The sequence below is a fragment of the Phragmites australis genome, chromosome 12 (genome assembly GCF_958298935.1).
Source record: "Phragmites australis chromosome 12, lpPhrAust1.1, whole genome shotgun sequence".
NCBI lineage: Eukaryota > Viridiplantae > Streptophyta > Magnoliopsida > Poales > Poaceae > Phragmites > Phragmites australis.
Genome location: NC_084932.1, coordinates 4822627 through 4839127, shown reverse-complemented (window position 1 = coordinate 4839127; position 16501 = coordinate 4822627). Strand labels below are relative to the sequence as shown.

Below are 16501 nucleotides of genomic sequence, written 5' to 3'. Positions count from 1 at the left end.
TGGTCAATTACATTTTCCATGGGAACTAACAAGCTTGGCCAAGAGCTGGCACATATCAGGTTAGGGCCCTCCTGATCATGGACCCAAACCATCCCTTCAGGAACAACCATTTTTTGGGTTGAATGGGCATCAATTCCATGATCACCCTTCTCCTTGTTATTGTCCTCAGTATGACTAGCTTTAGAGGGCATCTGTCCCCTGTGGGACTCGCTGGCTCTATATCCTGGTAGAATGTAGCTAGCTGAGAGCAATTGCTGCTCTCCATGGCAGAATAAGTCACCAGGGACTGTTCCTCACGACCAAAGAAGTTGTTTGTTTGAGTGAGGTCCCTCATGTGCACCATCTCCACCTCCACTGCACTATAGACTTTTAGTTCCCCAATGGCTGGATCAAATGAGGCAATGGGGGTGATTTCCTTGCAGCTTATTGTTGGAGCTAAGACCTCAGAAGGTACCTTCTTCCCCTTTTCAATTGGTTTATGGGTCCTTGCAGGATGTTTTTTTTTTGATTTTATCTCCCTCTCCTTTCTTGCCAAGTCACCATGACTTGCATCTTAATCGAAATCAGTCAAATCATCATCATCAGATCTTTTGTCATCATCATCATCTGGTTTGGTGGAAGGGCCATTAGTTGAGCTCTTATCATTGAAATGTTACATGATGTACCTAATTAGGTGCCCTTATCCATTGAAGAATATCTCAATAAAGTTTGTAACCTTATGGGGGTCCCTGCATAGGACCTTGACTCTAACAGGGTCAGATTTCAGAAGGCTGAGTTCGTCCACCACTAGGGGCTCAGCCACCAAGGAAGTGATCTCCTTAACATATTGAACATCTTCAGCAAAAACAGGGATCCCATAATTTTTTATTCAAGAGGATTTCAGCACATCAATAATATCTGGGTCCTTCCCATGCTTACTGATTCTTACATTCAAATTGTGCAAGGCCAACTCCACAGAGTTAAATCTCGTGAAGGTTGTTAGAGACTCTTTGTTGGGGAACACCACCATAAATTCATTCCACTCTAACTGCCTTACTTTTCAATCCCATTTGGGGTCGATGAGATGTTTAAGTTCAGCCTCAATTTTATCAAATGTGGCTTCATCCGTGAGGACCGACAATAAACCAGATGTTTGGAACACTTGCTCTTTCTCTATAGGGATATGGATAGAGTAAAACCCAAAATTTGGCGTAGTAAATCCATACATTTGGATCTTCTTGGACTTACCAAACCTAGTTGCACAATCTACGGCTATATGGCCAGTTTGCTTGCATTTGTAGCAAACTAATTCATTAGTGCAATCCGCTTGGTGATGGCCATCTTGTTGGCACCTGAAGCACCGAATCTTTTCTACAGGATTGATCGATTTGGGTTGTTTACCTTTGTAGCCTAGACGATTCATACCCCATTGATGTTGACCACCGTACTGCCATTCAGTAGGTCTTTCGTCTTGCCTTCCTTCTTATTTGTCCTATGGACCGCTAAACCCCCCTTCAAATCTGGGGTCTCCAGCTCCAGATCCCCACCTCCATGGCCAGATTGTGGTCTAGGGTTGGCATATCTACCCCTCGGCCACCTTGTCTACGGGACTAGTGCTCATCCCTCACATGAATCCATGAGCTCCCTTGCTCATTACGTGTTCCAAAGTTCCATTGAAGCTTGTGACGCATATCGCACCCTCTGTGAAGTTCCCCTCCCACGAGATCATCTTCATCCATCCCGATCTCTTTCAGGCTTCTCTTCCCCCAAGATCTCCCTTGATCTTGGTCCTGACGGCGAGCCATAGATCCTACCTTCACCACTTGAGCAAACGAAGCTGACAACGACAGAGGGGTTTCCACGAACCTCGCCTTCCTTGCTCCTGCTCCGAAACACCGAATCTCCTTTCTTGAGGCTGGGAACCCTAACCCAAGCTGACTGCTGGCTTTCAAGATCCAAATCTAAGAGTGCAGTGCCGGACGGGATGAGTGGGAGAAAATATCTATGTGAGAGTACCCAAATGAGATGGGCATTAGAGACCTAGTGGGCTGGGCTGGGCCCCTGTTCAGTGGGCCCGAAACCTTTCCCCACAGGTTCAGGAAGTTTCCCCCCACTCCCGACCACACTGGAGGTGGCGCAACTGCCATCCTAGCCAGAGTGATCTCCGGCCAATCATTTGGCAGACCAGCCTGCCTTTTCAAGACCGCACTGTCCCGAAGCGCGAAGTCTAAATCAAAGTTCTCCTCAGAGGTTTGTGGAGGTTTAAATAAATGATGTTTGATTACCTTTGCTAGATGTGAGCGTTCCTCCTCAATCAACCACCGCGACCTCATCGGAGATCCCACCGAGCCCTCTCAACCTACGGAGGATTCCATCTTGGATAGGGCATGATGAGTAGATGCGTTGCTGGTCCACGGTTGACGACGATGCTCCTTGCGACAAACAGCCTCCCAGGAACGCACCTTTCCCGGCCAACCAACCCTCGTCCACCAGCGTTGGGCACACCCCTGGGCTCCCTCCCACGAGAGCCACTCTGGCGGCCCTCCCTTCCGCTCCCAGGGAAGGGTGGAACTCAGCGCATTCTTTCTCACGCGGATCGGCCGCTCAGATCCGGTCGGCCGCTCAGATCCCTGATTTATTTTTCAATACTGCAAATGTCATACTTCCTTCATCTAAAAAAGTAATTGAGGCAAATTAATACGGCTCTGCGTATATGTAAGTGGGTGCTTATGGTAGCTCGACGGATCAGATCGTGCAATAATTGGGCACCCGAGACAACAACAACTCCTGCTCCTACTTAATTTTCCACTAGCTGTGGTTAATCTGAAGCAAGAAATACCTTGTATCATTTGGAACCCAACGGATTGTACCCCCGTTCTAGCCCGCTCTAGGTGGCTAGTTGCGGTGCATGTATTGGCGGATAATCAAGTGTAGTGCACTGCAAGCATTTCCCTGCCAAATTTGGTAATGCACTGGCGGATGATAGAGAGGCTCCACGGCAAGAGGCTGAAGTGTGGCACTCGCAATGATGACAATCTGCAAAGCATGAACGCTCTCATACAGGATATGTTAGAGAACGGGTTCATCACACCGGAAAAGCTAATTTGGAGAGAGAGAACATATACCTTTTGGCCCTTAATTATGAAATGCTTTACTCATAACTATCTGTTCTAAAGTTCCCTTCCACATTGCATGATGATTGCGTCGATCGATGCATTAACCCAACTTGTTTTCTTTTTATTAGAAAAAAACAAGTTCTCTTTAGAAAAGGGTGTGTGGTCTTATCTGAAACACTGAAACTCTATTCATGATATGTGTTTTAATTTGCAGATGTCTTTTTTTTTTTAAAAAAAAAGTGTTCTGCAGGTGCGAATGGGCCTTAATTTGATGCCGACAGTTAAACTTTACTGCATGCTTCATAATCCGACCTTCCAAAGCTGAACGTTTGCCATCCAAGCTCTCATATCTTGACGCCAAATCGATTCCCAGCTTCCATCCTTGACTGGCACTACCTACGCAAAATCAAGCTCGAGAACGATCTGCTTATGCAGAATGCAAGAACGATGGTCAGGTTCCGGATTTTCAGCAGTGGTAACAAGGTGCTTGTGTCGCTCACTACCTAAGCGAGCTCGTGATGAACTGAACTGGCACAAGTACCGACAATGACAATGCAAATTAAAGGATCTCTCCACCTGTTTCAGTTCGATGAGCAGCGAAGCTTTAATCGATGAAGCAATCGGCAGCACTGCAGGTCGATCTGCAGCAGCTCCACACGATCGAACAGCCAGCACATGAATCTCCTCAGATCCGAGTAGTACCAATGCGTAGTAATATATCCACTCTCACGTAACCGCACTGTTGTCGGAAGCTGATCAGGCGGCATTAGCAATTCTGAATTAATGTTTCCGACAGATCTACCTCGAAGCAGTGTCTGTCGCAGTGCGTGAGATTTTCATGGGACAAGCGTCACAGCAGGACAGGACAAAGACGATCCGTAATTAACGGTGATCAGAGATTTATGTCCTTTTTTGCGAGATATTAACGATCAGGTGACAGTATATATATATAGCTCTGCTGCAAAACATTCAGTTAATTTGACCACGACATGTAAACAAGAGTAAAGGTTTCAACCAAATCAGTGCAACAAAAATTGAACAATTAACTGAAGCGGAGCCCGGGAATAAACAGGCAAATTTGGCCGGCCCGGCACACAGCTACAACGGCATGAATGAATTATTTCGGTCATTTCGTAACCATGCATGTGAGCTCGGATCGAATCGAATTACCGCAAGTGGCTAGGGACGTCAGGCAATGCATCTACCTTTCGAGCGCCAGCTCGGTCGTATCTCGTGCAACGATCTCGATGAGGTTTATCGCTAAATTATAGGCTTGTCTGCCCACTCTCGCCGGCACAGCCTTACAATATCGAGTGATGCACAGCACAGTTACCCCACAAGCACTCACTTACGTCTCCACTATGAGTATGTTTGTTCAGCTTGTAAATTATATATTATGATATAATTTGTAAGTTAAAATAAACATGTTAAATTGTAAAAGCTAGATATCTCTGCTGTAGATTACATATTATGATCATAATCCAACTTTCATAATCTAAAATAAATAGCTTGCAGATTATATATTATGATCACAATCTAGCTTTCACAATTCAGTCTGTTTGTGTCAGCTTGCAAATTATGATCATAATATGCAGAAGTCAGTGGAAGACGGATTGTTGAATTGTTATAATCTAGAGGCTAGATTGTACAATCTAGCTTTTTATAATCTACAATCTATAAGTTATTTTCATAATCCACAACTGAAAAAAAACAAGCTCTAAAAAGCACGCTCGAATCGATCGATCGGCTGCGGTGTGCGGGGAGGAAATTTTAAATCTATAGGGCATATTTGAATAAGGGAGTTAGTTTTGGGTGGTTCGAATTGGTCTCATTCTAGAGAAATTGGCATCCACTCAACATCGGAGCTAAATATTCTGCCATGACCTAAACTGAGTATGTTTTTAGTTGTACGCCCACGACCAAACCTTGGTCGCCCATGGCTTGGATCCGCCTCTAGTCTCACTCTAGTTTCAATTTCTCGATTTGAGAAATTTATACGCTAGAGTGGATGAACAATCAATTGGAGGTTTATATTGAATAAGTTGAACATATATATGAATGTGGTTTTATACACGTGAATCATGTTTAGTAAAAATTCAAACCGATACGTGTGCGATATTTTGATATGGTTACTTATTCGTAGTGAACTATAATATGTTTAGATTACACTAGCACAGAACTAATAGATATTGTCATATATATCATAAGGTTGCGACATACTTCAGTATCGTGTATAGTAGATTGTTATGGCATGCATTTTTTTTGAAAAAAAAAACTAGTAAGAGATCTGCTAATTTTATATTAATAGAGTAAGAAAAGTACAAAGTCTTCAGAGATAAAAACATCAAAATAAATCTAACTAGGACCGTGAAAGAAAAGTCGCTAATCTCTCTGCTACTGCAATACACCATGACAGGCATATTTATAGGTATCAATCACATTCCCTAAAAAGCACGAATCATTTCATAGTACAGAAAGAAAGGTTGGACTTTGTTTTCGATCCAACACATTTTGCTTGCACACCAATTATTTATGTACCTAATTGTGCTGTGTCCAGTCTTGATGCGACGCTTGAGGGCCCTCACCGACGTCCAGCCCGGCCAGGTCGGCCCTGGCCCGCTCGTCCAGGTCCGGGACGGGCCACCGCCACAGGCCGGCGCACGATGAAGGCGCCCTCCGCGACGGCCATGGCGCTCTTGCACCCGTATAGGTCGAGGAACCCGACGACCCCGCCGGCGGCGGCGATGGACCACCGGCGGCTGGACGCCGACGCCGGGGCGGGGAAGAGGCTGCCCATGAGCCCAGCGTCCGCTCCTGCCGAGGAGCGATCCCTGGTGCACTCGGCGAGGGCCGCGGCGAAGGGGTCGGCGGCATCCGGCGGGCTGGCGCGTCGGCGGTCTCCGCGGTGGCCAGAGGGCGGCGCGCGGAGGGGCGGCGGGAGCGGGAGCGGCGTGGGCGGGGAGGCCGCGTCGGCGGGGAAGCGGGTCTTAGGGATGCCCGGGTGGTGCTCCCAGGAGAAGGGCACGGACGTGGTGCTGCGGCTAGTTGTGCCGCGGCTGCGAGGGGAGGGCGACGGCGAGGAGGCTGCCGAGGAGACCGTTAAGAGGGACGAGGATGATGACGACGAGGAGGAGGACAAGGTGTGGTGGCCACGGTGAGCAGCCGGGGACGACGCTGTCGCCGGCGGCGGCGACAGTGGTGATTGCGGCGTTCGCGTTTGGGTCGGCATGGGTAGGAGAGGAGCGTGCGCGTGATGGGTGCGAGTCGCGAGTTCAGTTGAGGTGTGGGCAAGGCGGGGACAGAGGCGGGGAGATAAAAATAGGATGGACGGATTTGCGTTTAGGACCCTGAGAGTTGTCAAAATGTCATCGTTTCATTAATTTCCCTTTTGCCCCCTCTAAGTTTATATTTCAGATGACACAAGCAGGCTGTAATTTTTGACCTGGATTTTTTCAACACAACAGAACAGATGATACTCTAATATGCAAATGTTAGGCTGGAACTTAGTAAGGGATGTGCTATACGCCAGGGGCTAGGGCGGGGGAGCCTTGTCGATGGCACCGACAAGCTAGTTTATTGTGGCGTTGCCTGACGGTTACAAATTCGGTAGCGAGGATGCCACCGGTGATGGTGGAGGCGGGCAAGACGGGGGAGCGCAGCGAGCTGCACGCGGAGAATACTGAGATTTGAGGGGGCAGTTGGAGGTGAAAGATAAATGGATGACATTGGTTTTCAATCGACTTGCTTGTGACCAGCGACGTCCCCACCACCTTGCCGCTTCTCTCCCCGCCCGCCTCCTCTACCGGTCCGACCTGCAGCCCGACATCCTCCCTCTAAGTCCCTCATCGGAAAATCCCAGAAGACTAACCTATCCTTGCCAGCGGCCTTCAGTTCAGCGTCAACTGAAACTTTCTCGTTTTCAGTCAACTGAGCGTAGGAGGCATGACTTAGTAATAGTTTCTTGAGGGCGATCATTGTTTTGTAACTTTATATTATCCTCTTAGGTTCTTACGCTATAAGACATTTCATCTTTCCCAACAGTTTTTCCTCGCGTGGCCAACAGTTTAGTAGTCTTCAGTATTTTTCTTAAGTGGCCAACAATTTTTCTAGTATAAATTGTATCTTTCCCAATAGTTTTAGCAAATTACCAACAATATAATTCCCAACAAACTCATTACCCATAGTATTATTAGATACTTAACCAAATAATTACAAACCGTTGGCCACTTGGTACGGAAACCGTTGGAAAAGATTGTTAGTCTTGTAGTTTTTTTTCCCCCGAAAGGACTGTTATTCTTGTAGTGTTAGCATGAACTTGTTCACTGAGGAGGTTTTATCTCATACCCTGAAAAGGCAATTGGAACTCGGAAAAAATTTCATTCCCATGCGAATCGAACTGCCTTTGTACAAAAAAATGTATTCCATATAGGCATTTACATAATTGAATGCAATATGCATATATGTGTGTTTGGAAGTGACATTTTCATCAAAGAGATGAGGATTCTGAACGATATTTTCTAAGGAAGACTAAAAAAGTCCGTGTAAACATAGAAACCTTTTGTATAGTATGTACAAACCAATGTGCTCACCTTTCTTGGAAACATTAGCTGCAGATATACCTACTCTACATATAATTGATTCTGGTGTTTTCGATCATCACCACACACCATATTACGCAGAGAAGAAGGTACACCCACTCAGCAAGTTTCTTATTTCGAGCGATAAAATCGCACAAGAAAATATTTTAAAATTGCAATTAGTGTCCGAGCAGTTAGTTAGCGTATTCAATTAGTGTTTGGCTTGATCATAACTGTTTCAAATTGATGCCAATTTTCAGTCTACGTACAGATAAGGACACTGGCGTACTCAAGTGTCATTCAACATTTGGGAATTCAGTTGCACATAGATATGCAGCTTGTCAAGCTGCGGCAGTTCAGCTGTAAAGTGAAGAACGGTTAGACGCCAATCCATACAAAATTCGTTCAGTTTCATATGTATTTTATGGTCACTGAACAAGATAAAATGATAACGATATAGTCCTTGTTTGCAATTTGCTGTACAGAGTTTGACCCCTTTTTTTCCTCGTGTATATTTCCGCTGGTAGCGAGGCGTTTTCGACTACTCCACCGGTGAAAATGATTTGACCTTCAGCAATGCAGCTACAACTTAGGTGACTTGACTTTGGAGCTATATGGATTAGCATTGTTAATCTACTGTACCATGTGTTGCTCGTACGGTATTCCTTCAATTGCACTGCACTGCACTGCACTGAACTGTTGCAGTTGGCTCATTACTGATTGTATTGTTGTACACATATATACGGTTTCTGGCAGTGGTATATACGCAATGGGGACGTGTGATCTGTATTCTTATCCGTAGAAGGCAGGACGAGTGAGATGCAAGGCCGTCTTGCTTCTGAAAATGATTTTTTTTTGTTGCTTGTTCTAACCTCTTCTTGCGTGGCAGCGATGCGCAGGTACGTCACCTCCAAAAGGAGTACGTAACAGAAAACCTTGTCTTGCATGCTGGATCGGAATTGGATGCGCCCAGGTATAAATTCGATCAGTTGTCAGTAGACCACATTTCTTCTCCTTCTTTCAGTTAGACAACGAGACTCGAGAGCATGTCGCGGATTTTTTCAGAAACTCAACCGTCAGAATGATTGGTGTTTTTGCCTTCTTTTTATCCTCGAAAGAGAAAGGGAGGCAGATTGATATATGCAATGTGCAATATGCTCCTCTTCTGAAGCCGCGTGCGGCACGGCGTGCCATTGCGCTGTGCGTAGTGGAGCGAGTTGAGGCGCTACGCTTTTGCCGGCGGTTGGTGGTGGGTAATGCTGCTCGCCGCCGCCGCTGCTGCGGCCGGAGAGGAGAGGACGCATGCTTGCATGATGCATGTGTTGGTAGGAGTAGTGGTGGGGTACGCCCTGCCCTGCCCTGCTCTAGACCTCTCGTGCTCTGCTTTGCGAGTGATTGCCGCGCCCTGCATGCATGGCCATTGGACAGGACGCATCCTTTGTGTCCTGCCTTTTTCCTTGCCTTTGCCTCTTCTCCTCCTAGATTGATCTTTACCTTTGTGCCTGCTTATAACCTGCATTCTTTTCTCTCTCCCTATGCGTTTGTTTTGTTTGTTGGTCTCGTTTCTTTTCGATCCGCTTTGGTTTCTGTTTCCCCGTGTAGCTCAATCTACTCGCGCTTATGGTAGCGTGCTGCGTGATTCGCGTGCCAAGTGCCATCTTTTCACACTGAATGAAGGCATTAAGCCATCAACCGCCATTACCATTTTGCCGCAGGTGCTACTCACGTTTCCAGCTACGAGCTTCCTGCATGAGCAGAGGACCGTACGTCCATGATCCATGCCTTGTGCCCCCTTGTTGCTGCAATCTACCATAGGAGACGCTGTGTTTGACCCGTGCCTTTTGCCTATCCCTGTCCAAGTGTCGGATCGGCTACAGTTCAGATTCTCCAGATCGCATTTCGTTGTTGCCGGACCACAGGCACATAACTACGAGCTATTCAACTTCAAGCTGCCCTTAACTGCCGTTGCTGCGCGTCCGGATTCTAGCGAGGTGTTGACGTGAAAAGTTGTTACGCCAAACACACCGAACACCTTGTGTGTAATATCCGACGAGCAATAACCAGGATGTCCTGATCGTGACGCTGGTCGTCGGATCTCAACCCGAGGCATGGACTGGATAGACCGTCGCTCTGAACTCTGAACTGACCATATTAGGCAGGTCCTTGCTACTTCGAGCGTACCCCTGGCCGTGGTTTTTCGACCGCCCCCCAGATCACATGGAAATTCAGTGCTCTTCCTGTTCATTCGATTGGTGCGTTGCACCCTTCTGACGGCGACATCCCCAGTGGTCGCTCAACTCAGCTAGCAGCACACTCGCCAATCACCATGCAGTTGCATGGAGGTTGTAATATCTCCAATGACGATCTTGGCTTACCACTGCAAGTTTGCAATCAGCAGCAGAGCATGCAGAAACTCAATCACTAACAAAACCACTCATCGTCTGTTCCGCGACGCAGTGGCCATTTTTAGTGTCTTAATAATCTGCATGGATCTGATCTGGGTGTAAATTAACAAGTGGAGGAGTCCTTGTCTTCAGGCGTCAGCCGAGGGTTCGATACCGGATTCATTGTGTTTCTGTCCCCCTTGTAGGTTGTAACGACTCAGCCGCTACGAATCAAGGGAGATATGACAAATTTTTAGGACACGGGAAAAGGTTTCAAATTTGATATGGTACTGTTAGGTGAAGTACCCTATTAGATTGCACGGACAAACAGGAGCAGAAATGTTATCATCAGAGACAGGATGTGAGATGCAGGTTGGGCTAGCTTGATTTGGAAGCAGCTATGCTGACATCAGGTAGGATTTACCATATATAATGGGGTGTCTGTCAGATCGACATGATCTTCACCAGTTGACTTGCTTTATATTCTTGTACTGTTGCCTGATCTTGACTCCCATTATGCTAAAAAAAATCTCAAAATGATTGTTTCATTTCATAAGCTGTAATTAGTTTGATGAGTTATCCTTTTCTAATACAGCCACATGACTGATCATATCATTTGCACCTTTTTATGGGCAACGTGCGATACAAATTTATTTTTAGACTGACAAAGCACTTACTTTTTGCTCATACTACTGCTGATCTCGACTCGATACCTGGAATGACGGAGCTCATGAGAGGCTACAATTCGGTCACTGTTTACACCTCGCTCTGAAAACTGAAAATCTCTTTTGTTCAGATCCTGAACATCAGCAGCACATCAGTGTCGGTGTCTGCAAATCTTCTCACTAATTAGCACTGATACCACTGCTTCCGCTTATGCCAAGCTCAGAAGAAAACATCGTCTCAGCACCACGAAGCACACCAGCTCATGAAATTGGGCGCGGTAGATTCTCTGTCGCAGTCATAAAAACAAGTTCAGTGGTGGCATTAGTGACTTCCATCGCAGCAGCTTTGGGATTTTTTTTTCCTTTTAAACTAATATTTTAATAACAGTACGTGAAAAATTAAATTTTCAGGTATTAGCTCCTATTGTCATGCCAAAATTCTTAGCGTGACTTCCTAACTTGGTCACGCTAATGCATATAGCGTGACCAAAATGACCACACTGGCATCCGCTCCGGCATCTTTACATGTGGGGCCGATGTGATAGCCCCAAGTCACGCCAAATCGCAAGATTCTAATTTTTCTTCTTCTCTTTTTCTCTATTTGGATAGTGGGGTTGCCGTGCTTCAAAATTCACAAAATTTTTCCTGTAGACCTTATAATTCATGATGAATTAATTTTAAAAGGATTTACCTCAATATCCCATGTAGGTTTCAAATAAAAACTCTAAAAAGGGCTATTTGGAGAAGTGCATTGGTTTGCATGTGATGAGGCATCAACAACAGTTGATGTGTCTTGAACTTAGTTAGCATGTATTCGTTGATGTTTATTCTTGTTCATGTCTAACTCGAGTTGATAATGTTTGGAATTAGCAAATTCTTCTCTGTCGTAGAAAAATTACACACACCGGAAGTTTCGGTGTGGATAGTGTATATTTGTCGGACTATTTCTTGCATAGAACAATTTTTTTAGGTGAAATTAGAGATCAATGCACCAGAAAGTCCAGTAAATGTGGTGGCTACACCAGAGGGTATCACAGAGCATTTTCAGTGCTGAAGAAGAAATAAAAGCAAACATCGGATGGTCTGGTGATGGACTTTGAGAGCACCGAAGTATTTTCTGCAGAGAAGAGATTTTTTGCACCAAGTTTGATTATATACGCTAGATAGTTCGGTGCTGATATTGTGAACATCGGAGAATGCACTAGACCTTTTATTGCAGAAAGGTTGTAAAAGGGTGGTTGGTGGATTGGCACACACCGGATTATCCGGTGATGGACATGAAATCACCGGAAGCTTTCATTGGACTTTTTCTTGAGAGCAAAATTTTCTGGAACAGATAGTGTTACACTCACTGGATGGTCCAGTGTTTAGGAGCAGAACACATCGGAACATCTAGTATTCACGTTTTTTGCAGGATGTGTTCTGAGGTGAAGTTTTTGATTTTGAGCTAACCTGGAGATATTTTTGAGTGTAGAAAAATGTCTTTGCGTGTTTCAAGGTGTGCAGGTGATGGATGCAACTTGGCGGTCGACGGTGGGTGATCGGGGCTAAGCAGGTGCTTGGTGCCAGGCGATCAAGGAGGGGCGGGCGGAGTATGAGGTGATCCTAGCTGTACACATGAAGGTCAACCAAAGCATGAAACAGAGGATGAAGATGGCATGTTGATAAAATCAAGCGAAGGAGATGCCTGTGCAAGTTACAAGGCGGCCTGAGGGATCGGGAGCGGAAGAGACATGCCAGTGGTTAAGATCACAAGACGAAGGACACGCATCATCATCGGAGCGCTTGCTTCAGGTGAAAGTAAGTAGCGGCTAGTCACGCTTTGAGAAGCGTGCTAGGGTTTTGTGGTTTGGCCTCAAAATTATAGGAGGACTGGAGGAGACGTGGCACCATTACGAAACTTGTGTCAAGGCGAAACTAAGTTGTAAAGGCGCCACGACCGTCCGATGAATAGAGAAGAAAATAGACTAAAATACCTTTAGTGGTGTGTACTACAAGAGAGGGTATTTTAGAAAAAAGCTAGAAAACTTGAGGGTCAAGTTTTCGAGGTCTATAAATAGAGGGGTAGAGCTATAGGAGAGGATAAACCAGCAATTTAAGCCCCATGTGCCACTCATATAAGAGTATTGTGCTAGAGTTTAATGGAGAAGAGGATGAGTAATTAGCCTATGTAATATGTGAGAATTTTGAGAGGTAAATCTTTATAATCCGCCTAAAATAGGACTAACATTTTTTAGTAATGAAGTTTATTTTCTTTCATATGCTTGAATTCCCCTCTTTCTAGTTTCCCTCTCTTGGTTCCCTTGCCTTGTGTGCAAGTTTTTCACTTTCGGTTTTGATTTTCGTTTTTGTTATTAGGCTGAAATTTCAGCACCTTGTGAGATTATTCTTATTGTTGCTAGAGATATAAAATTTGCATACACACATTTATGTGATATGATCTTGAATTTCTTTGCCGCTAGATAATCAATTTGGAGAGTTTTATTGCTCGGTGTTCATCTTTTCTTGTTTCTTTACTAGTTGTGATGTTTTGAGTGCTAAGACATATGAATTGATCTTAAATGGAACTTATGGTTTATATACCATCCGTTGAGTTGTGTTTCCTCAATTTTGTCTTGTTAAAACTTCTCTCGATTTTTGCTTCCGCTTGAGTTTTGAGGTGCGTTGGATGATCCAAATAGGATAAGGTCATCGATTTCGTAAGAAATTTGTTGAGACGCCTATTTACCGCCCCCCTCTAGTGGTCAATCTTGTTCCTACAAGTTCTCAAAAATCTGGAAACATTCACTAATATTCTTCTCATGTGGCGTAATAGTTTCTAAAATTATTTTCAACCCTAGGTTACTTGGTGAAAAAGTGAGTTCTTTACAATGCTCCATTTATATGCATTTTTATCATTTCATGTGATATTATCTTTTTAATTCAATTTGAATTCAAACATGTAATTTGTATTTGATGTTATTTCATCTGGTATCAGAGCTTTCATTGTTATGGTAGGATCTTTTACCCCTATCTCCATATATTTTGTGTTTGTCCTATCCACTAAAAAGCCAAAAAACATGCCAAAACTCATCTGTTATTTTGGTGAGGTTTGTTAAGTTTCTATCCATTAAAATCTTTGTTTTAGACGCTGATCATTCATCCTTTGTGTATCCTTTGTGATGTTTATATTCTTGCAATACACACCTTAGCATTCTCCACAAGGCACGACAGATGTTATTTAACTGAGACTAGCTAAATAAACCAAAACAGTTATTACGTCATGATTCAGAGATAATGCCTCTACAATACACAAGAGTAACACACCATTGCTTTACTGCAAGCAAGTTTTTCGAATGCAAGGGTGTCAAACCTATAGGAATACTGCTAAGCCTGCTTCTCTTTTCTTTTTCAGCGGTACTGCTAAGCCTGCTTCTCACGTTTCTTTTTCAGCAGACCTGCTTCTCAAGTTTGGCACTCCATTCCTTCAACATACGGGTTCCGAAGAGCACACCATCCACGGTGGCAAAAGAAACAGGAGCCACACCAACATCGGCGCTACCTTGTCATAGCTAGCCACCACTATGGAAAACATAAGGACAAACAAGACGATCTGCACCTTTGTGTAACGGCTCTGCGAAACAACAATGTGACAACAAAGGGATTAGCTATGACTTATGAGCTTAGACAGCTGCAGCGGCAATCATAATCGAGAAACATTACAAATACAAGAAAGTAAATATATGGCGGAGAAATCTAGTCATATCAACTGAAATCACATAACTCAAAGATCACGCAGTCATCATATGTGAGCATGCAAAGATCATTGAAAGATCTAGTGATATCAAATGTAATAACAGAATAAAAGAGTAAGTTACAGGAAAGTAAATACAATAAAAACAACAACATAAGATTTTCACAGGAATCCCATATGTGAGCATGCAAAGATCAAAACCCGCACCCCTACTTCAGAATAGAGTATCCCACTAGTGGTTTGACGGATAGATGAGCTAATAGTGCAGTTCTGTCGATTCTACAGTTGTAACCTATTGCACATTGCTAGTGCTGTGACTGAATGACTGCTGATTGCTGAAATATGCATGCATGGGCATTGGCAAGATGCTTTCTTTTGTGTGTGGCCTTTCCGGTCTTCTTCTCTTCCTAGACCGATCTTTAACCTTGGTGCCTGCCTGCCTTTTTCTCAGTGTTTGTTTGTTGACGATGCTGCTTTTAATTTCTCCATGTTGCTCAATCTACGCGTGTTTGAGGTGGTGTGTACATGTGCTGTGTGATTCACGTGTGAAGAGACATCAACCGTGATGACCATCACAGGTTTACAGCCAGGAGTTTCCTGCACAAGCCGAGTGGCTCGAATAATATAGTAGTAAAATGGAGATGCTTAGTATATTCTGCCATACTGTAGCACCTCGATCGAGGCCGTTCTGCCTTCCTCTCCTTGTCACAAGTAGACTGAGTGAAGTGTCTGATTGGCTACAGTTCAGCGTTCTAAGCTTGCGTTTCGTCTTTGCAGGACCACAGGCACATGACTACTAGCAGTTCAACTTCAAGCCGCCCTTAACTCCTGTCACTGTGTTTCTCAGCGTCCAGATTTCAGCGAGCCATGGATTGGATCGTGGAAAGGATAGGCCATCACACTGAAATCTGAACGAACCAAAATAGGCAGGTCCTCCCTGTTTGCAGCCTACCCCGTGGCTGTGGTTTCTCTGCCTGTCCCTGAATCTCAAGGAAATTCAGTGCTCTTCCTGTTCATCTAAGTCAAGTAGAAGGAACATGTAAACGTTAAGCACCAGCAACATCTAAGTCGAGCAGCAGAGACAGCCTTCCCACGAATTCCAATTAGCAAAACACCATCAGCAGGAAATCAAGATCGAGATGTAAAACTAATCCAGAAGTAGGCTGAGCTTCCCATGAATCGCACACACTATCATTATACGAGTGGATTGATCACCTCAACGAGCTGGAGCACGACCTCAACTCGTGCCTCCACCTTGCCTCGGAGCTTCCCACTGTTGTGCTCTCCTCAACCACCCACTCGAGCCCACGCACCGTCTACACACCACCTCCGCCACCACCCAGGAGGACGATGTTGTTTTGTCCTCAGTCTTATCCCACTCATAACCCACCCTCCTGTTACGATCCCACTCAGTTCAACTCCCAAATCAGCACAAGCACAAGCGAATGATCTGATTCCAACACTTGATTCGAGTTATCAGGGGCACAAATGGAGAAATAGAAGCATGGATTGGGAGAAGCCAATTCTATTTGGGGCACAAATGGAGAAATAGCCGTTTCTAGTTCCTGTCCTTCGTCCCTCTGTTTGGCTCCCGTCCGCGACCTTTTGTAGCATCATCCATTCCCACAGCCTGGCCCTCAGCTGGCAGTTGCTTCTGAAAGGGCCCGTCCGTGACATTCCACCTGGAACCCGTGGTGCATGCACATCTCTCATAGCAGTCCTCAGATCAATATGGCTGAAAATGACCTCTAACCAAAGTCCCTCTGCTGTTGAGTGCACCAATCATGATCCTGAACTGCAGTACAAGGAGTTGAGGCAGTGGAACACAAGCAGCCGCCAAACTCTCCTGGATAGCATTAGCACCAAATGTATAGCCTCCCGTAATCAGCAGAAGGGTAAGAGGAACACACTTTTTGCAACCCTTTCCACCAATCCTCAGCACTAGGAAGCACAGAGTAATCATATCATGTCTTCACTACAGTGAGTGCTGGCCTGGCCATGGTTTCAGCTCAACCTGCTTCAACAATGAGTTTATTCACAGCAAGAA

At 44.9% G+C, this 16501-nt stretch overlaps 1 protein-coding gene across 1 annotated transcript; it reads right to left on the bottom strand.

Annotated features, from left to right (window-relative positions):
• Positions 1-5390: 5390 nt before the first annotated feature.
• LOC133887139 (uncharacterized) lies at positions 5391-6385 on the bottom strand. Its single transcript, XM_062327079.1, has one exon. It carries the CDS (start codon positions 6322-6324, stop codon positions 5677-5679), a length of 648 nt encoding a protein of 215 aa, XP_062183063.1. The 5' UTR covers positions 6325-6385; the 3' UTR covers positions 5391-5676.
• Positions 6386-16501: the final 10116 nt, after the last annotated feature.